A 20,742-nucleotide genomic window follows, 5' to 3' on the forward strand; every position below is an offset into this window, starting at 1 on the left:
AGCCCTCCCCCTAAATCAATACTTGCCCCATATTACGGCTGTTACTAATGGAATGCCGAAGAACAGAGGGGGGGGGGGGGGGGGGGGGGGCCACAGGGGGGCCAACAGTGGGACGACAGCCGTCGATAAATATCACCTTAGAAAATATTAAGCACCAAAAAGAACGCATAATTCCATCTTCCAGCCCATCTTCCCTGAGGATTGTGGCCCCCTTTGGGCCCCTCCGCCCCTTTGGCATTCCACTTGAGGGAATCCTTGGACGGAAGGAAGCAAAAGGAAGTCCACAAACAAGCAACAAGCAAATAAATGCATAATTAATAATTGTGAATAATCAAAGAAGCGTATAACAAGGCAATCCCCTCCTCCCTGCCCCGAGATCCGAGAAGGAGAAGCCGCTCCCGCTGCCCCTGCCCCACCCGCTGCCCCTGCCGATGTGCCGCCTGATTGCATCTGCCAATTAATTTCACATTAAATTATACAATTATCAGAGGCACTCCCCCCCCCCCCTCCACCACCCTTCGACCCGCGGAGTCAAGTGGCAGTGCCATTTTCGGGGGCGGAGTGCACTCCGACGATCTATGCCGCAAAGAGAGCAGCATCTGGGCTGCTGGGCGGCTGGGCGGCTGGGCTGCTGGCGAGATTTATGGTAGACACTCGCGGCCATCAAATTGAAATTCAGACGCTGTGGCAGCGAGGCACAATGTCAACCGATGCGATGTGCAACAGCCGATGGAGCGACGAGGTCAGACAGGCAGCAGGCAGCAGGCAGCCCCCTCCCTCCCTCCCTCCCTCCCGCTCTTCGCTCTTCGCTGCGAAAGCTCCGAAAAATCCACATAAATAACGCGGCCATCGGGACAGCCTCCACTGTATGTGTGTGTGCGTCGTGTGTGCATGTGTGCCCCGTGTTCCCCGTGTGTGTGTGTGCTGCTTGCCACCGCAGACTCCTGCTTTTGCTGCTGCTTCTCGTTCGTTGAGCTTGTTTCTGCGAATGGCAGGTGCAACTCAATCAACGCCGCCAACAGGCCGGTGCTGCCGCCGCTTGTTGTGCCACAAACGTTGCATGTCATCTGGACACAAGCTGCAGTTGCAGCTCAGAGGCTGGAGCTCTGCTGCCGTGCCACCTGCCCCAAAAGTTGTCTTTGGAACGTTTTTTGTTTACATTTGGCGCAAGAAGGTGAAGCGGCAGTGGCAGTGGCAGTGGCAACTGAGGAAGCTATAAGCATGCCTCGAGTGGGGATATCGCCAGAGATCAACGATCTTGGGGTTCAATGGTCCTTCAAGCAGGGTTTTTGTTGCAATCAAAGAACCTGAAAGTACAGAGAGTTCTCTTTGAGAGCCACGAGAGATCGAGAGCAGAGCAGAGACCACCACCTAAGGGAAACCCACCTTATCGCAGGGAGTACTCCTTCCTCCTTCCTTTTTCCTCCTTCGCTCTTCTTCTGCTGACCCTGAAAGGCACTTATCCCTGGCTATTGGTCGCTCCGCAGGACTCCTGTTGGGACTCCTGCCTCGATAAGGAAACTACCTGGGATTCGGGCTGCCCAAGAAGCGGAGGACCTCTCCCGAGTAAAGGCTTTTCAACGCTTTGGCGCAAAACATTCAGAAAACATTAATTTACAAGATATATGTATATAGGGGACATAGGAGGAGGAGGAGGAGGAGGAGGATATTCAGCATTCCCCAGTGTGGGAGTCCGGCGACGGCGGCTCCATGACGTGGGCCTTGAGGCCCAGCTTGAGGCGAAAGGCGTCGCCCCCGTTCAGGTAGTACTTGAAGAGGCGCTGCTCCCGGATGAAGCCGAGGCTCTCGTAGAGGGCCAGGGCCACCGCGTTCGAGCACTCCGTCTCGAGGATCACCACGTCGACGTCCTCGGCGATCATCGCCGCGATGGCCTTGCACACCAGCGTCCGGCCGATGTGCTGCTTGCGGTACTCCGCGTCCACCGCCAGCATGGCTATGTAGCCCTGGAACAGGGCCAGGTCGTAGGCCTCCACCTTGCCCACGACCACGCCCACGTAGCGCTCCTCGTGGCGCGCGAAGAAGCACAGCTTCGGCCAGTTGTAGACGAAGTAGCGGTACGTGTAGAGGGTGTACGGCTCGGAGAGGGTCCCGTCGATGAGGCGCTGCAGGTGCGCCAGCTCCGCTTCGTCGCAGAAGCGCGTGTACCTGATCACCGGCCGCGGGGCAGGTGGGGCGGGAGGGGCAGAGACTCGTTCCTCCTTCGGGGCAGGCGCTGAAGGCGAAGGATCCATCTTTGGGCCGGTCCGCGGAGCTGTCGCTGCCTTCTGTTCGGGCGGCGGACTCTCGCCCGGTCCTTCAACGCCTATCGGAGCTGGAATCATTTTTTTTTTTGAGTGATGAGACTTTCCAACAATTTTGTAAAAACAAAATCGGACGTCTCTGAGTTTTTGCCCGGAGAGAAATGAGAGAATTGTTCCCACAGAAGCGACCTTGAAACCCCGCAGCCCCTTCCCCTCCCGCGCCACAACAAAATCCCAGCAGGTGACAGACGGACGGAGGGACGGAGGGACGGCACACTCGTCGACAGCGTCGTCTTCGTCATCGTTTGCTGGCTTCTCCTTTAATAGCATTACCCCTGCCCCTGCCCCTGTCTCTGCCCCTGGCAGTCGTCGGGGCAATTAAGAGGCACGCCTTGCGGCAAGGACAGGGACTGGCTTTCCACACTCCTTTTTCCTTGAGGGATTTTCGAGCATGTGAAAATTATGGAAAACGTCTGAATGTCTGAATCCTTTGTTGTCTGTGACGGAAGCGAGGAGCGAGGAAACTGCCGGCAAGCACGCACAGGTGTCCTCCGGCCGATCCTTTTGGGGTCCTTTGCATACATGGGGGATACGGGGAGCTAATTTCGTGTTTCGTGTCCGTCCATCCAGGAAGAGTGCCCTGCTCCCAGGCAGAGGGGGCAGCGCCGCCACGAAGCCATGACCTCATGTGACCACCAGATTAATGGCGAAGGGGCAGGCGAGTAGGTGAAGGGGGGGAAAGGGGAATGCATTGGAAGCAATTAACCTAAAAGGCCCATAAAGGACACGTAGGTAACCCAATATAGGACTAGGACTAGGGCTTTGGTTAGAATCTGATTATCCCTCGGAATACCCGCCGCTTTATTCCCTGCCTCCCTCCCTCCCTCCCTCCCCTTTTCTTGGCCCGCTTTTTGGTTTGTTTGTTGTCCTGTTTTGACTTTTGTCCTGGTTTCAGCATTAATTTGTTTGTCCAGAGTACACTCCTGCCCCTCCTCCTCCTCCTCCTGCTCCTCCTTTTATTCCTTCTTTCCTTCTTTATAATTAGTCCTGCGACAGTTTCATATTCCGCTGCTTTTCTAAGCATTTGCCGCAGCCGCAGAAGCGGAATTGTAGCGCCAGGACATAAGGAGCACTTGGAGGAGCCCAGGAGCCCACACAGTGGGGCCCAGGCCAGGCCGCCAAGTGTTTAATGAAGCGGTTCAAGCGCCCAGCACAAAGGGCCGCCGAGAGCCTCCCACTCTGGGCCAACAAATTTCCATATTTGCCGTCGAGTGAGATAAATGGTCTGGCAGGACAGACGGCCCAGGTCCTGGGGCGCGCCACTCCTCTTCTCTGCCTCTCTCCGCCCTCCTTGGCCTTCTCTTTGTTCTCGTTTTTTGATGGTCTGGAGTCCACCTGGAGTGGACTTTTGTGCAGTTTATTAAAAAAGAATTAACTGCAAAAGGCACCCAGAGAGGGGGGGGGGGGGGGGGGGCGAGCAGGAGAGAGGCAGGGCGAGGACTCGCACTTGTCCCCCGGTCTCTCTGTTTCTCTACTTCTCCGTTTCTCTGGTTTTTTCGGGGTCTCCTTTCTGTCGGCCACGCCAATATTTCAGTTGCTTTTATGACAGGTACAAGTGCGCCTTTTTGATAAGCATTCATTCCTGTGCCAGAGAGTCCGAGTCCGACTGCGAATCCCCATGTCCATGTTGCAGATAGAGCGACGACAACTGTGAGATGCGAGATTCCTCCGACCTCCTCCAGCCTCCTCCTCCTCCAGGCTCCTCCTCACCTTCTCAAAACAAAAGGCCCCGTCCTCTCGCAGGTTGATTTCTGCGTCGCGTGGGACGCACTGTCTGTCCGTCCCTCTCTCTGCTCTCTGCTCTCTTCTCTCTCCTCTCGCTTGCTCTGCGGTACATGGTCGCGTGCTCCCTCCTCCCATCCTCATTGTTTCTGTGGAATGCCTCACGGATGGACCATCCGCGTGTGAGCGCGCGCGTGTGTGTGCCTGAATATGTCAAGGTAATGATCTCCTTGTCTCGTTCGTTCATTCGCATCTGTTTGAATTACATAAATATTAACTTGTACTTTTTATAAACATGTTTGTTTGCTCACCGCATCGGATGGGGCAGCAGCAGCACCAGCCCCAGCACCGGAGAGAGTGGGGAGCGGGGCCAGGAGGGGAGTCAGAAGCGGACACAGGAATTTCCAGCAATGTTGAATTCCAAACTGCACTCGAAGCCGAAGCCGAAGCCTCGATTGGACGGGACCGGCTATTGATATGATTTATGTACTCCAGAGCCTGGTATTCGTTCCCCCTAACCCCCGTCCCGATCCCCATCCCCATTCCCATCCCCACTTTAGAAGACGCAGCTTAGTGGAGTCTTGGCGGTTAATCCAAGTATTAGCCACAGGCCAGAGAAAACTTAGTGGGACTTGAAGCGAAAGAAAAGACACGCTTCTTGATCCATTTATTGGATCTCTCTTCACTCGAGCTTCCACGTGGAATAGATTCCACTCACTCTCTTCCATTCCATTCCACACAAACTCTTGCTGTAATTCCGCTTTCCTTTAAACATCGCTCTCTTCACCCCTGCCTTCTCTTAGTCTCCAGTCTCTCCACACCCACTCGCTTCCCCTCAAAGCAGCATCTGGTGGTTTGGAGAATTGAGATGCAGCCCACTCTCTCAGCCCTATCCCTCATTTAAAATGCATTCCACTCCTGGAATACATTCCAGCCACTGCCATAGCACAGTGGACACTTCTCCACCTCCCATTTAGCACTGCTAATCCTCCTCCACCTACCTTTCGTTCTGGCGTTGGCAGCATCAAATTATCACATTTCCAACATTAATCAGCGTCAGAGCGGAGCAGCAGCGGCATCTTTTGTCCGAAAGGAAATCGGCGCGTGGACACAGTTGTTGCTTATTTTATTCCATCTTTTGCATTTGTTTTCTCATCACTTTTCCTTCCGCCTCCCTTTCCGCTTCCTTTCCTTTGCCGTTGCTTATTTCCGTTAGGTGTGACAACGCTGACGAATGACTTAACGGTGAAATGTGTACGTATCCACAAATAAAACATAAATTCCATGTCCCTCCGCTGGGATTGGGATTTGTTAACTGCACTGCCGCTGAGGATGCGGGCGAAGCCGAGCGGTGGGGGGTGATGTGAAGGAATCACCCTGGACGTAAATGTAGATGTCACAAACACGCAACACAGCAAAACGGAGCCTCGCAAAAAAGCCAAAGTTGTTTTGGAGGAGTGCGGAAGGGTGGGGCGGGGCGGGTGGCGCTGTGTGGGTGCGGGCTCCTGTTGGCGACATTGTCGTGGCCCAGGTGCGCGTGTCAAGAGAAATTGTTGTTTTTTCACTGCTCCCCGTCAGGATATGTCATAACTCGTGAAATGATAAGGATGGATTGCCATTCTTTATCGTTAAATGCGCGAAAACCCGAAAGAAACGACCACGCGATACGCACTGCGACTTTTCCATTTGCTGGCAGAACACGAACTCTCCAACAATGTCGCCTGATCGTGGAGACGTTTGGACAAGAGAAATTGTTGTTTGGTCACTGTTCCCCCGAAGGAATATGCTTTCTTTTGCCATTCCTTATCTTTAAATACGTAAAAAAACAAAACAAAAACAAAAGCCGCGACGCGATTTGCAATGCGATTTTTTCACTCCACCGATCGTGGAGACTTGTAGACAATATTCAATATTGTAGGTGGTTGCTCCTGGAGGTGCAAAGGTGGACGTGTCAGGAGATATATGTAGTTGTTTTTTCACTGCTCCCCGACAGGCTGTCACATCCCGTTAAATTATATGACTAAATTGCCGTTCTTTACCGTTAAATACGCGAAAACACAACAAAAAACCGCGACGCGAAACGCACTGCGACTTTTCCGACGAACACGAACTCTCCAAAAATGGCCGCTGATCGTGGAGACTAGCGACGAGTGTCACCACACCTTGAACTTAGGTGTAACCACACCTTAAGCTCCTGTGGGAAGGCGCCCAATTCAAATTCAAATTCAAATTGAATTGATTGAACAAAATAATTCTCGACTTTATTCAATTTATTTACAAAGTACAACAAACATTGTAAATACAAAATGTGGTGTATATTTGATGCAAAATCGATTGATCCATAAAAGCTGGCTGGCAGTGACGATAATAAATGCACGGCGGCTATATCAAATTGAAACCGATCCAATCCAATCATAATATATTTTCTCTTTTATTTTGAGGTAGGAATTATCATCATCTCAATGTGTGTGTGTGTGTTTTAAGGCCCGTTCGAATTTCGATTAATTAGTGCATTGCCATTATCGGTTTCCATATAGCGCATAAAGCAATATATATATTTATTTTTTGTATTTTTTTTTCTTTCAGCTTAAATTGTTTATCCCTAGAAAGTCTTGCATTTATATATATGTGTGTATATATATCGAATTCCTTGAGCATTATGTTACACCTAATCAGTTCGATTTGTTGTAAATATCTCTAATTCAATGATCTCTGATAATACTTTTCGCATCGGTTCTTTGTACTTAACTACCGAAAATAGAACAAAATATGTAATGGATTAAACGACACACGATTTGTCCCCTAGATATATGTAGATATAGATATAGTGCTCGATATACCTGCCTGATTGTACAGATACGCACATTACAAAACAATGAAATTGGAAAACTAGAAACTAGAAACTAGAAAACTGCAAACTTAATCGCCTTCCGAAAAAACAATAAAAACTCCAACGGAACGGAACGAAAATGAACAGAAACGATCCGAAAATGTAACCGAATACAAAAAAAACAAAGCAGGATACTGCAGGATACAGCAGGGTGTCCAAGATGTCTCTCCTCCTTTCACACCTGAAAGTCGTTGAAGTACGTCTCCGTGACGCGAACCTTCTCCATGCGCATATTGAACAACGTGAAGCCGTGCAGGATGTTGAAGGCAATGGCGAAGACCACCAGGGCCGAGTAGGTGCCGAGGGCGATCCACCAGAGGAGGTTCTCGTGCAGCTTCTGCTCGAAGCTCTTCAGCACCAGCAGTCCGATGGTGAGGCCCGCCACGGCGCCCGCCAGATGGGCCACAAACGAGACAGCGGCCTCCGTGGCGGCATGGTGCTGCTGAACATCGTCGGCGGCGCTACTCGACAGCAGCACATCCTCGCCAGCATAGCGCGCGTAGATGGCGAAACCAAAATCAAATGAAACTGCAAGACGGGACAAGAGATTGTGGTGATTCGCCTTGTGGCTACTTGGCTCTTCGTTTCTTACCAAAAACTAATATATGCAGCAGCCGTACGACGCCGTAGCGCATCTGGTGATAGTTGAGCAGGACATTCGCCAGGTGGGCGGCCAGCAGAGCGTAGACACCGCCACTGGCGCCCACCAGGAACACCTCCGGGTCGAAGATGCTGGTGCCCAGCGAGCCGGCCAGCACGCCCGAGAAGTAGATGCAGGCGATCCTCGTCGAGCCGTGGACCATCTCCAGCGGCAGGCCGAACAGCAGCTGCACGGCCACGTTGAAGCCCAAGTGCAGCCATCCGGCGTGCAGCACCATGTAGCAGAGGAAGCGCCAGATCTCGTGCCGCTTGTCCGGTCGGTAGATGAACATCGAGTCGGTGGGTATGGGTCCTCGCGGCGCGGCCTCTCCCGTGACCATCGTGTGATACACAAAGAAGCCCAGCTACGGAGAGAATCATTAGAGACGAAGCTTCGGCTCGGCGAGCAGGGGATTAGAGCGTACCTCAACGACGGTCACGAGGATAATGAAGAAGGGCGGCGGACAGCAGGTGTACCGGTCCGCGTAGTACTTGCGATCCCTCTCCTCGGGGAGTATTTCCATCGCGACGGCATGGACCATCTTTCTGAAGAGCGGCGGCTCGTTCAGCACCAGCTGAAAGTCGTTCTCAGAGCAGACCTCGCGATCCCGATGATGGACTGCGCATTTGAAGCTGCGCGTGCGCTTGCCGCTCATCTGGAAGAGATCCGGAAAGGGTGGAAAGGATGAGAAGAGCGATCCCAGAAAGCTGTGCTCCCCAATTCAACATCAGCCCCGACAGTATATAGATACATATGTATATTTTCTACAATGAATAAGTCTAACTTCAAGAAACTGACGACTGTCGTCCAAAGCAATGCGGAGAATACGGCGCGCATCACGGAGCAAGCGATTGGCTATGTGGTGTCTGAGAATGGTTCGGACACTCTGATGCAGACCTCCTTCGACAACAGCACGGCGGTTGGGATCGTTAAGCATTTGAATTCGAGTTTTGTGAAGTTGGCCCAGAGCGCCGTCCGGGACATTGATCCCACCGACAAGCTGTGCTTCCTCCGGGTGGTAACCCGCAAGTTCGAGTACATGGTGGCCCCCGAGGAGAGTTTTGTCGTAACAGTGCTATTGTAACTGTGAATGCATTGCATTGGAGTGGGACGGCCATAGTCACACACACGCACACACACACGCGCTCAGGGGAGCCACCTTTGATGCAATGAATTGGAATGGGATGGACATAGCAGCACGCAGGGGAGAGACTTGTCGATCTTCGGAGGGGACGTAGCATTGTTGTTCCTATTCTCCACACTTGATGGAATGCGCTGCGTTGGAGTGAGATAAACACAGTCACACAAGGAAGCACAGCACCACGCACTCTCTCCGCTCGTTCCGTTGTTGTTGGTTTCTTTTTGGTTTTTGGAGAGCCTGAGGGTCTGGTCTGGGAATCTGCGAGTCTGCGAATCTGCGAGCATAAATCTTTAACCCCAAAACTAAACGAGCCATAAAATTATGAACACACAACTCTTTGGATTCGCATTTGGCTTACGCGCAGTGTGTGTGACTAGCGCAAAACTAAATAATTTTTATTATGTAATTAAGATGTTAACAAAGATGCGAAACGGGCCACGCAATTAAGGCGGCTCATAAAACAACAACAGAAACAAGACGAAAATCTGCAAAAGGCGGAAAATGTGTATTGTGTTTAATTAAAAGCGAGTGGAACTGCCACGGTGGAGGAGGGGGGCTGCAGAGGAATCCAAATGAAGCCTACACGCAATTAAAATGCACGATTACGAAAGGAAAACAAGAAAAAACCGCCACAAATTAAGTTTTCAGAGCCGCAGGGCAAAAAAAAAACCCGAAGAAAAAAACAAGAGAACGCTCACAAAATAGTTACTTCCGCTATGCGGGGTGGTGGCGAGAGAGTGGGTGTGAGAACGGGCCGGGCCAGTGTCACTACTACTTGTGGTTAATCAGCGCTAGGCTGCCGGCTTGCTTAATGCTAGTAATTATCAAATTTTATTTAATTGATAAATCACCAGCCAAAAAGCAGGAGGGGGCGGGGACGGCCGGCATGCGGCTACCATTTACTCTCCACTTCTGTTTGTCTCGCTTCTACACACGCACACACACACACACACGAACACACACAATATTTGCATAGTAAACAGCTAAAGGTGGCAGCACAGTACATATATGTATCGATGTGTGGGTGTGCTTCCAATTACTGGAAATGCATGCTAAACTCTACACGAGCTTCCAGTACCGCACCGCAGCGCAGCGCAGCACAGCAGCACAGATACACTTACGCGGTGAAATCCTAGACCGGCTGGATTTTCTCTGCTTTCTGCTTTCCAATCAATTCATGATGCTTGGCTAATTCAACACAATTTATAATGTAATCACAAATAACACTCAACACTTAACTAATAAATTATTGTGTTGAATGGAAGCGTCTCGTCAGACACGACATCGTTCCCGCCGGCGTGCGTAAGTTTCTTTTGCTCTCCCTGTCTCTCTCTCTTTCTTTTTCTCCCGCCATTCTGCCACGTCCACTTGCTGGCTAGTGTTGAGTAACGTTCAATTATTTATAATTTTTCGCAACAACAAGAAAAGAAACCAAAAAGATCAAATGCTCCGATTTACTTCCGATAAAAATTCTTCGTATTGAATTGTTACAATTGCACAAACAATATGCCTTACGAATTTGTGTTGTCAACAATGGGAACACCCAGATGCATTGTGGCCAAGTGACAAATGGGGTTTGGTGTTTTTTTTTTCGGTAAGATCAAGCGATCAAAACACACAACATGGGAAAAAGGGCCAAATGGAGGAGGGTTGGGCTGCCGAAAGAATTGCATTACATTATCGTTTGTTTAGTGACTCCACTGCGCGCCATGGGTTGCCTACGCCGATGCCGATGCCGACTCCGACGTGGCACCGAACAGTGTCCTTGCTGCGGCTGATAATGTCATTACCTGGGCAGACGCAGACGCAGACCAAGAGCAAATGGAAGCCTGCCTGGTCACCGCATGACGTCACCAGGTACGTGGACGGTGGACGGTGGACTGTGGACGCTGCTCCATTCACGTTCTGCTCCTTTCCGCAGGGCCTGTGTGTGTGTTTTCTTTTTTTTTGGGTCGCGTCGCAAACATAAAGCGACAAATTGACGCAAAACATTTAACACACGGGCAGGACAGGACAGGACCAGAACCAGAACCAGGATCCCGGACATGGTCAAACATGGCCCATTGCCTTTTGGTGGAGGAGGAGGGGAGCAACGACTACAACGTTGGCGGCGGTCCTCTATGAGGCATGGCATGGAAAAAATTCTTTTGAATTACGTCCGTTGCAGCAGCAGCAGCACCACCACTACCACACACATGTGTGTGTGTGTCAGCCCATGGCTATGCGCAAAAAAGGACATCTCCGCCGTCGGCGGTGGTGCCGTGTTGGTGGCCAGGCAGCAGTGGCAGCGGCAGCAGCGTCGTCGGCCAGCGGTGAGCATTGTATACCACTCTATTATGCATTTCGTACCTCTTTCTGGCTCCGTGTTGACATTTTTATTCCAAACAGTTGAGCAATATTTATAAACTGAAGTCGGGCAGGAGTAGGAGCAGCAGCAGCAGCAGGAGGACGAGAGAGGTGTCCCCGCAAGGACACTGGACAAGTGGCAGTAGAAGTGGGTGGGTGGGATGTCCGCCTGCAGATGCAGCAGCAGATGCAGATGCTGCATACCCATCCATCTGGCTCTTGAGTGACATTCCTTTGGCAGCTCATAAAATCTTCCATTTGATTAGCATTTGTTCATTCTTGTGCTTTCAGGCCATGGCCAAGAGAGGAGACTGGAGGCTGGAGGAGCACAAGACTAAGCTCATTTAATGGGAATGGATTTGTTTGTTGTTTGTGGCACAGCACGAGCAAGCAGCCCCGCGCAACCACTGGCCAACGGATCATCTAATTGAATGACAATATTATGCCAAGGCCTAATTCAATTTGCATTCCGCTGGAGGGCAGGCAGGCCGCAACGCAACGCAACGCGTCACATCGCATCGCAGTCCCCCCTTCGAAAGCAGTTGTTTAAATCTTAAACAAACACAGCAATCAGCAATTACAGCAGAACGGATGCACTTGCTGCTGCTGCTGCTGCTGCTGAGGTGCCTGTGCCTCTGCTGGTGGGTTTTCGTCTAGCCAAATGACTCGGACTGGTACTGGGACTCCTCCCTGGCCCTGTAATTAGTCCTGGGATAAAACGAGATGAGAAACGAGAGGATGAGGGTGAGGATGAGGAGGATACGCCTCGGCTCTGACCTTTGTCGGCCTCGTCGGGGGTCCGGTTATGTCCGCTAATTATCACATTTTTACTCATTAAATTCACATTTGCCTTTTTTTTGGCAGGTTGCTGCCTAATTACAGGGTAATCAGGCTTTCAGCCGCTTTGGCTTTGGCGCTACCGTTTTTTTGGGGCAGCTAGATGATGATTGATTAGTGGCCATCGCCATTGCCATCGCCATCCTTAAACCCTAAGCCCGAGGACGAATCTACCTTGCATCTGTGGATTGATGACATCTGCCTCCAAAGTGCAGGACGCGCGCGTGCCAGCGGCAGCAACAAAGGCAACAAAACGAATGGCAAAAAGGAAAAAGTGCAAACAAGCAGCTGAAAGCCAAAAAGAGCTCTGAAATGGATATGGAAAACAGCGACAGGCGACAAGCGGCAAGCGGCAAGAGGCAGCGGCAAGCGAGAGGGAAAAAGCAAATCGAAAACTGATTTGGAGCGGAAGTTCGTTTGCACCTTTCCCAGCAACAGCAGTTTCCTGTATTTGCGATGTCAAGAACAATAAGAACACGAGGAGACTCCAATCCAAATAAGAGCGAGAGCGAGGGAGAGAGGGAGTACGAGTACGAGTACGCACTGTCAAGACATTAAGAAATCCATGAATCAGTGGAAAATGTTCTACTACCTTGACGTTTTGGCCTTTGACGCCGTCTATTGTCTTGAGAATGGGAATGCACAACAGAGGAGAGGAGAGGAGAGCAGAGCAGCACCGCCCGTTGGCTTTTGTATTGCAAATCAAAAGCTATATGCGACTCCATTCCATATATAGATTAAGGATATGCTTGCCCTGCGTATGTGTGTATGCAAAGGAGCAGGCACGGCACGGCACAGTCCCAAGGAGCAGCTGTCGTCGTCGCTTGCTCGCTCCATCTCCATCGCCGTCTCTGTATTTGATTTGCGATTTCTGAGGCAAGCGGAAATGGAATGACACGCGAGGCACTCCAGCAGCAGCAGCAGCAGCACAGCCACTCCTCACATTGTTTGGCAGCAGCAGATTGGCAAAAATGGAGGCAAAAACCAAACCTAAAAGAGTCCCAAACAGCGGCTTCCTTCCACTTGAGCCATACGCATTGTTTGACTGCTGTTCGAAACTAGGGCCAGTGCTTGCCTTTGAAGGGGCGTGCCGCCAATGGAGGAAGCATATGCCTGGAAATCGGATATCGCTCTAAACAATCCAAAAAAACCAACGAAAAAACAAAACACAAACATTTCTAGTCCCGAAAGCAGAGTTTTCCAACCCACTGAGCAGCCGCAATCTGACGATTCAGCTGCCGCTGCCACTGCCACTGCCGTTGAGGGGAGAGTAGTAGGTGTAAACCTGAGCAACGCGTGTCCTAGGCCTAGACCCAGGCCTAGGCCTAGAGGATGGCCACTGATGTCTAATTAGCGTATGGGTCGGGTCACAGGTTAATGATGTGCGCATTGCGCACCCCGTGCCTGCGCTTCCGCCTTGGACTGGATGGACACGACACTACAGCAATTATACGAGGCACTTGAGCTTGAACGAGGAATGCAGCAGAAGCAGCAGCAGCAGAAACAGAAGCAGCAGAAACAGAAGCAATGTAGCTTCTTCCCAATCATTGACCCCTCTGGAGTGGACGGGACGGGACTGGACTGGAATGGACTCTCTGTTTCGGGTTTTATGATGTTGTCGTAAATGTCAGGTGCTCTGTGCCCCATTTAAATTTATTTCAACATAATTAGTTCGTTTCGTTTCTATGTTTCTGTGTATGTTGCAGGCAGGCGGGAAGGGTGGCAGGGCAGGGCAGGGAACAAATGAAATTTAATTTGATTTCCAAACCCAAAACCCCCCCCCCTTCCCCCCACGAAAGAGTGTTCAAATAGAGCCGGATTACACACACCCCCCCCACCAAAAATGAAAGCAAAAATTCGATTTCCTGAAATGTTGCGATGATAAATATTCCGGTGGTGGTGTGGCCGGGGATTACATAAACTCGACTCGTATTCGGGACAAACACCTGCAGACGCAGCTTTGCTGAACGGAAGAACCACTGGGAGCCAGGACTGGACACTGGACACGGGGCACGGGACACGGGACACGGGACGTGCACAAATAAAATGCAAAAATGATCATTTCGAGATATGCGAAAAACGGGACCTGGACCTAGAGGACGACGCTGCAGGATACCAGACGGAGGAGGAGTAGGATATGGCACCATCTATGTGCATGGTCCTTCATCCTCCTCGCGTTTCGTGACGATAGCGCAGAGGAGGGAATGGGGCTCTGGTCCATGTCGTTTGCACGCCATTATCCTTGCCCCCGGATGCACAACAATCAAAATAAACGGCTGCCAAATTGACCATTGACCAAACATCGTCAGCAGGAGGAAGAGCAGAGCACCAATGCTGCTCGATGGATGACCAGGAAGGAGGAGAACCAATGCCCACGCCCCCCCACCCGAAGGAGGACAAGCAATGCCCCCGATGGAGTAGCACAGAGAACCTCGATGCCGATTGGTGGTGGAGGTGGAGGTGGAGAGAGGAGAACTCAATGCCGAATGGTGAAGGATGTGTGGGAGTGGGAGTCAGAGTGGATGTTCGCACGCGAATTGGACAAGCGACATCATCTTTTGGCACTGTCACGTCCACTCCATCCACAACTCAAGGTTCAAGCATCCAGCCATCAGCAGAGAAAAAGGCGGAACAAACAGGGAACCCACTTGTTTTTGGCGTCCGTCAAAGAACAGAACAGAATCGAATCGAATCAAATTGGGGGAAACGTCAAAGCGATTAAATGGGAGGACAGTCGTATCCTCTGGATTATTTCGTTTGTTCAAGGACTTAAATGGAAGAGAACTTTAAAGCCTGCAGGAATATACGGATTGGAAAGTGAGCCAAGCATCTGTGTTCTCCAATCTCCAATCTCGATCTTATCCCCACTCCCCGTTCATTGGGTAACAGCTCTCTTTCATAATTAACCAGAAATGTTTGCCACTCGCGCGAGTGCCTCCAACCCCAGCATCGATTTGCGCGATATTATTGCAGAATAATGAAATCGCCAAGAGATTCCAATTCAATCTACGCGCCGCGTAGGCCATTTATGGATTGGCATTGATTTAATACCGCGTCGTCGTCGTCGTCGTCGCCGTCGCCGTCGCCATCTCTTGGCGATCGATCGCCTCCAGGTTTTCTGCCAGGCGTCCCCTGAGCCCAAGGCGCAAGGCATTTTGCACCTACCAGAAACAGAATCAGAAGATGCAAGAGGAAGGAGAAGGAGCCAGGCACTCGAAGCAGCGGACTCCAAAGTCCGAATCTGATCTGATTCCCGCCGCCTATCGGAGCTGGAGATCAACAGAAGGAGCAGCAGCAGCAGCAGACGCCACCGCGGCGGAGGATGGAGTTGGAGCTGGAGCTGGAGCTGGAGCTCCACTCGCGAATGTTTATTCAATAAACTCGATCTTCGATGTAGAAGCAGCAGCTGGCTGGCTGACTGGCTGGCTGGCTGGCTGGCTGTGCATTCCAGCACAGAGGAGACCCACTCTCCACACGACAGTGGCCCCCATTCAAGACAAGCCGCTGGAATTTCTTGGTGCGTGCTCGGCACAGGTTCGGTCTCGGGTTCAGGTTCAGGTTCAGCTGGTTAGCGCTGTAGCTGGAGCTGGGAGCTTTGGCGTCTGCCAGCTGCGTCTCCTGATTATGATAATGGGGAGAGACCAGGCCGTACCACTGGTACGGGGCCGGGGCCCGGTTGCTATATGATCGAATGATCGAATGCTTGGCAGCTCCGTTGACTTTCTGATTAATGCAAGAATGCTCCTTGGCGGCGTTCTTGCTTTTTGCTGCCCTGCCCGATTCTTCTTTCCGACTGCAATTAAAAGTGCTTACCCTTTTCGCCACGGACGGGGAGCCTCAAAGAAGGTCAAAGCGGGACTTAAGAAAGGAATTACCAATACCCGGATTACCGGATAGCCAGATAACCGATGCCCGATGCCCGACATCCACGGTTTGTGACCCTTTCAATTCTTTGATAATAATATTCTACTAAATTGTACTCGTCCTAGGGCATCCCGTGTTCGTTGTGGTGGCCAGAGCACGCATCAGATTGATTCTTGACCGGCTGCCGGTAGTCTCCTGCTGTGTGCCTGATGCCAGATGCGGCCTCTTCTTCGCCGTTGCCGTCGCCGTCGCCGTCGTCGTCGGAAGACAAACGACAGACCAGTCGCGGCAGCAGCCGCCTCGTGCCTACCAGTTGTCATAACGTTCAACACATATCTGCCCCGTCGGTGGCGTCGTCGTCGTCGTCGCTACCATCACTGTGGTCATCATCGGTGGTGCCCCCACCATGTTCCATGTCCCATGTCCCATGTCCCATGTCCCAGGGCTCTCTGCGCTGCCATAAAAGGATTTGTCACGTGCGAGCTTTTGTTAAAAATTCAACAATCATCATCATCGGAGGGCAATCTCCATTGCAGCAGCAGCAGCAGCAGCGGCGGCAGCAGCGGCTCTCTGCATTATGCATGTCGCATTGCCAGAGCAGACATCGTTCGGAGCATTCCTTCGTTCGAAGGCAGGTCCTGCTCCTCACTGGCCCATATGGTATCCCCACCATTCACCATCCAGCATCCAGCATCCCCCATCCACCATCCACACTGCCAGTTGCAGATCATTGAAATTTATAATTAAGTGGAAATATGTTGTCTACGAACGAAAGATTGCAACAAGGATCTCCAGATTGATGCTAAAGATATGAATGCCACAGACAAAAGGCAGCAACAGCAGCAGCAGCAACGGCAGCAGGGGCGGAGGCAGGACCCACAATTGGAATAACAAATGCATTAGGCAGTGACCAAACAAGGACCTAATAATGTCCTCACAGGGGATGTGCATTGTGCATTGTGCAAAGAATGGGCACCGCACCTCCGTAGGAGCGCTCATCCACAATTACCGTTAGACTAAAACACACACAGAGCGAAAGAGAGAAGGAGAGAGAGAGATAGAGAGAGAGCGAGCGAGCGAAGGACACAAAGATAGAAGGCAAATAGAGACATTGTCCTGCTGCTGATGGCCATGGCTAATTCATGACTTTGAGGACACTTTGGGCAAACAATTGAAGTCGAAGTCGAAGAAATGGGGTGGGGGTGGGGCACACACTCAGGAATTGATTATGCATGGAGTGTATGTGTGTGTGTGTGTGTGTGTCTGTCTGTCTGTCCTCATGTGTGCATGCCAATCAACTGGGGAGAATCAATCAAAATGCAATAGTACGTAGTACGATTGCCAATCAAAGCTAAATCCAAAAGAAGTCAGTGCCGAGGTGGCAACAGCTGCAGCCGAGCTTAAAAGGGAAAGCACTGAGCTGGACACTCTTTTCGATCAATGTAAGTAAGCACCACATCAGGACAAACAGCAGCAGCACGACGACCAGGCAAACAATCAAATGTCCAGCCGGGCGTAACGCTCATTCGGCCCCAAAGGAGTCAGAGGGAAAGGACGGAGGTAGAAGGCAGGAGCCAGCGACAGCGACAGCGTCTATTTGCCGAGCGTACTTTTTGCATTTGCCAAGCAAGAGTGTGTGGTGTGGTATGGTGTGGTATGGTGTGGTATGGTGTGGTGTGGTGCGGTGTGTGGTGTCCTTCCTTTTGCACTCTGTTTGAACACGAGCCCAACCGGAGGATTGCGAGGATTCCGACGATTCCGAGGAATCCGAGGCGTACATACTTTGCACCTGTGTTTGCACTTAAATCGAGTTTGATGTTGTATTCGGTGCACATGGGCCGTAGCTGGAGCACAGCACTCACCACATTCACAAAGTCCTGGAACGTCACATAGCCGGGACCAGTGGGCGTTTGGGCCTTCTTGGCACGCTCTAGCAGCAGCTCTCGCTTGTTCATAGGCACTTGGGAGAGGAACTCCGGCGATGTGAGGGCCAATAAGAATTCCGTGACGCATATTTCACCAAAACCTTCAGGATCGAACTGCAAGCAAAAGAAAGAAGGATTCAGTCTTGGCTAGACCTTGCAGAGGGGTATCCCTGCCGTAATTACCATGTCAAAGAGGAGTTTCCATTTCTGTGGAGGTAGAAACAAAAGAAAGTACATGATTAGTGGGGGGTCTGCTGTATCAGAACTCTTCAGAACTCACATCTCTCAGCAGTTCCCTGCGCAGTTCAGCCTCGTCGAAGTCCGAGTTTAGGGAGGTATGTTCCGTATCGTAGCCGGCATCGTTTGTACATTGCTGAGAAGTGCAAAATATAAACAGATCTCCTTTCAGTTATCATTTTGGAGGACTTACATATCTCATTTGCGTGTGCGATATGGACCCAATGGAGGCCAGCGATCCAGCTATGGTGGATATATGCTCGATATCGGCCAGAGTCTCCTGCTGACTACTACCGCCTGCATTCTGCTGACTCGTGGGGATGATCTCCAGGGCCCGCGAGCTGCCTCGCTCGGAGCCAGGCCACATGCTCATGCACTACGTTGCTATCCAGGTTTGATCTTTTTCCTTTTTTTCCTCTTTTTATTTGGGGTGTTCTTAGAGTAGTGATTGTAAAACAGTCTTTTGTTTCTGCGAATAAAAGAATACAATAAATGTACAATAAATAAAATGTTTACGAAAAGCTTCGCCGGCAAGCTTTTGGCTTGAAAGCTTTCGGGCTTCATGTGGCATTAAGAGCCCAAAAGAATTGCCATCGGTTTGGTCGAGTCCGCTGAGACGTCGCGCGAGATTTTGTTCTTGTTCTGCGGTGGTTCGAATCCCACTTAGTCGAGAGAGAAATCTTTTTCTGTAGTTTGTTGTGTGTGGCCTGTGAAATTATTTGTTACAATTTGTCGCTCGTTGGAATTGTTGCACTACTTTGCGGGCCCAGAAAGAACTTAGATTCCATTTTAATCATAGGCTAAAATTGGTAATCAATACCTTAGTCTATTTCATGCATGGAACACAGTTTTCTTTTTCCTTTTGTTGTTTGTCTCTCTTTTGTTTTGCTCTATTCTCTTCGCTCTATTTTCCCTGTTCGTGTGTGTGTGTGTTTTTTTCATTGCCATGGCAACCTTTTGCACTCTTCCTTCCCTCCCCTTCGCACTGCTGATAAGAGGAGAGGTTATTGATCTTACAAAAGGCAGCGGCGATTCCGACAAGGGTCCGGTTCCGGTTGCAGTTTCCTTGTTGATGTTATGCCCGCGACTGCGCAGAATCCAGCAAACAATTGTTTTGCATTTCGTTTGCTGCTTTCCGCTGCCGACTGCCAGCAATTGCCGGATTAATTATTGTTTACGATTTATTGAATAAAACGATTCGATTTCCATTGATTGAAAGATTGCTTGCTTGCTCCCGTATTGTGAATGAAATTCGCGCTGCGATTGTGAATGAAAACTTGTTTTTCTCTCTCTCCTCTCCTCTCTGCTCCCGAATGCCGTTGAATGGGTGCAACCATGGGAATAGGGGAACACGGAACACAGGGCCGGGCCGGGCCGGGCCTTTGCTTTGTTATTATTCGAACTTAATGCAGTTTTGACCGCTTCAGTGTTGCTCTCTACTTTAGTTCACTAATTGTCGACTTATTAATTATGTTTACCGTTGTTTTTCCCCGATTAAAGCACATTTACATGGACTCAACAATAAACAAACGAACGTCCTGTCCTCACCGGGCGGCAAAATGTGACAGAGAGCGCGCCGTCAACTTCATTGCGAAAAGAGAGAGTGGAAACTGGCGGGAGTGTGTGTGTGTGTGGCGAGAGCAGGTGAATGAGAGCGCTTAAGGGTTGGGTTATTTTTGGGGATGGACCGCGTTCGTGCCCACTGCACATGCGCTTTGGCTGTCATTTCCAACCCGTTGGCATTTCGTCATCGGTGCCACCCACCCCCGCCATGACGCAACCCACCTCCCCTCCTTCGCTATCGCAGACTTCTTCGACTACCGCAATTTATGTGCACACACACAGTCACAGCAGCAGAGACACATGTGTGTGTGTATCTTTATTGAAATACAGGAAGAAGGTCTCGCCTCCACTTCACAGTCGCAGACGTGGTCTCCGCTTCCCACGCGAAGGTGTAGAGTCTCCAGGTCTCTCCGCTTTGCACTCTGCTACACGTCCGGTGCTCTGGCCCCAGAAGAAACGATTACAGTTTAAGGTGTAACTAATGATAACATACAATGTTATAAATATTATTTATGCCAAGGAGGGGGGAAAAAAAAACTCTAAAAAAAATTGTTACACGCAATTATTTACAGTCATTACTTATAGACTTATGTTCTAGGGATCTACTTAATATAGAAAACATATCAAATATCGTATTCCATGCAGAACGGATGCAATAACGAAATCAGGAAGGAAGCATCGGAATCAACGCAAATCTAGGAACAGAATCGAACAGATATATGTACCTATATAAGTATGTATGTTTTTGTTTTTCTTTTTGTTTTTGTTTTCCTTTAAATACAGCTTAAAGACAAAGAAAGACTCGGATTACAGTTTAAGGATTTTGTTCCTTTAATCTGGAGCTGCCTCATGCTTTTGCCTTTTCTTTTTCTACGTTTCGTACGTTCCTCCTACGATCCTCTTACGTTTTCTCGGTTTTTAACAATATGTACATTCCTCACGATGGGGCCTAAAATAATCTTGCTTGCCTTACAACAATTTATATATCAGATATATATATATATATATATGTTATGTATATGTGTATAGTAGCCTATGAATTGTATATGTATCGGGGGATATTATGCTTATTTGCTGTCGTCTTCCGGCTGCCCTTCATCGGGGCATTTTTATCTTCTCTTCGCACTCGAATTATACATTAAAAGTCGGGGTAAGAATCTCTTGAACAATATAACACGTTTTCACTTAACTACGAAATACGAAGTACGAAACAGAGAGGGATAAGGAGAAAGGACAAAAGAGAAAGCCTATTCAAA

At 50.1% G+C, this 20,742-nt stretch overlaps 3 protein-coding genes and 1 long non-coding RNA gene across 8 annotated transcripts in view; 1 reads left to right on the top strand and 3 right to left on the bottom strand.

Annotated features, from left to right (window-relative positions):
* Nucleotides 1-5,426, bottom strand: part of LOC108153706 (cohesin subunit SA-1) — a 47,092-nt gene extending 41,666 nt beyond the window's left edge. Inside the window, exon 1 of the mRNA XM_033387062.1 lies at nt 5,045-5,426. The gene's annotated coding sequence lies outside the window, so the exon portion shown is untranslated. The remainder of the gene's footprint in view (nt 1-5,044) is intronic.
* On the bottom strand, nt 1,572-2,411 carry LOC108150829 (N-alpha-acetyltransferase 30A). The gene has a single exon (XM_017279137.2). The coding sequence runs from the start codon at nt 2,340-2,342 to the stop codon at nt 1,671-1,673; it is 672 nt and encodes a 223-aa protein (XP_017134626.1). The 5' UTR covers nt 2,343-2,411; the 3' UTR covers nt 1,572-1,670.
* A 1,136-nt stretch (nt 5,427-6,562) lies between the features above and the next one.
* Nucleotides 6,563-18,321, bottom strand: LOC108152933 (protein rhomboid). Of its 5 annotated transcripts, XM_017282624.2 has the most exons (7): nt 18,117-18,321; nt 17,967-18,059; nt 17,870-17,893; nt 17,624-17,800; nt 7,998-8,228; nt 7,526-7,937; nt 6,563-7,461 (listed from the first exon to the last, which is right to left on the bottom strand). In XM_017282624.2, exons 1-7 carry the CDS (start codon nt 18,294-18,296, stop codon nt 7,109-7,111), a joined length of 1,470 nt encoding a protein of 489 aa, XP_017138113.1. In that variant the 5' UTR covers nt 18,297-18,321; the 3' UTR covers nt 6,563-7,108. The 5 variants fall into 5 exon arrangements, with proteins under 5 accessions (XP_017138113.1, XP_017138115.1, XP_017138117.2 ...); XM_017282626.2 differs by lacking the exons at nt 17,624-17,800; nt 17,870-17,893; nt 17,967-18,059; nt 18,117-18,321 and adding an exon at nt 9,836-10,036; XM_017282628.2 differs by lacking the exons at nt 17,624-17,800; nt 17,870-17,893; nt 17,967-18,059; nt 18,117-18,321 and adding an exon at nt 8,471-8,637.
* Nucleotides 10,156-18,160, top strand: LOC108152935. Its single transcript, XR_001774862.2, has 7 exons — nt 10,156-10,571; nt 10,636-11,026; nt 11,103-11,212; nt 11,352-11,804; nt 11,925-15,828; nt 15,887-18,021; nt 18,096-18,160. It is a non-coding gene; the product is annotated as an uncharacterized LOC108152935 (long non-coding RNA).
* Nucleotides 18,322-20,742: the final 2,421 nt, after the last annotated feature.

This window comes from Drosophila miranda, chromosome XR, assembly GCF_003369915.1.
Source record: "Drosophila miranda strain MSH22 chromosome XR, D.miranda_PacBio2.1, whole genome shotgun sequence".
Classification (NCBI taxonomy): domain Eukaryota; kingdom Metazoa; phylum Arthropoda; class Insecta; order Diptera; family Drosophilidae; genus Drosophila; species Drosophila miranda.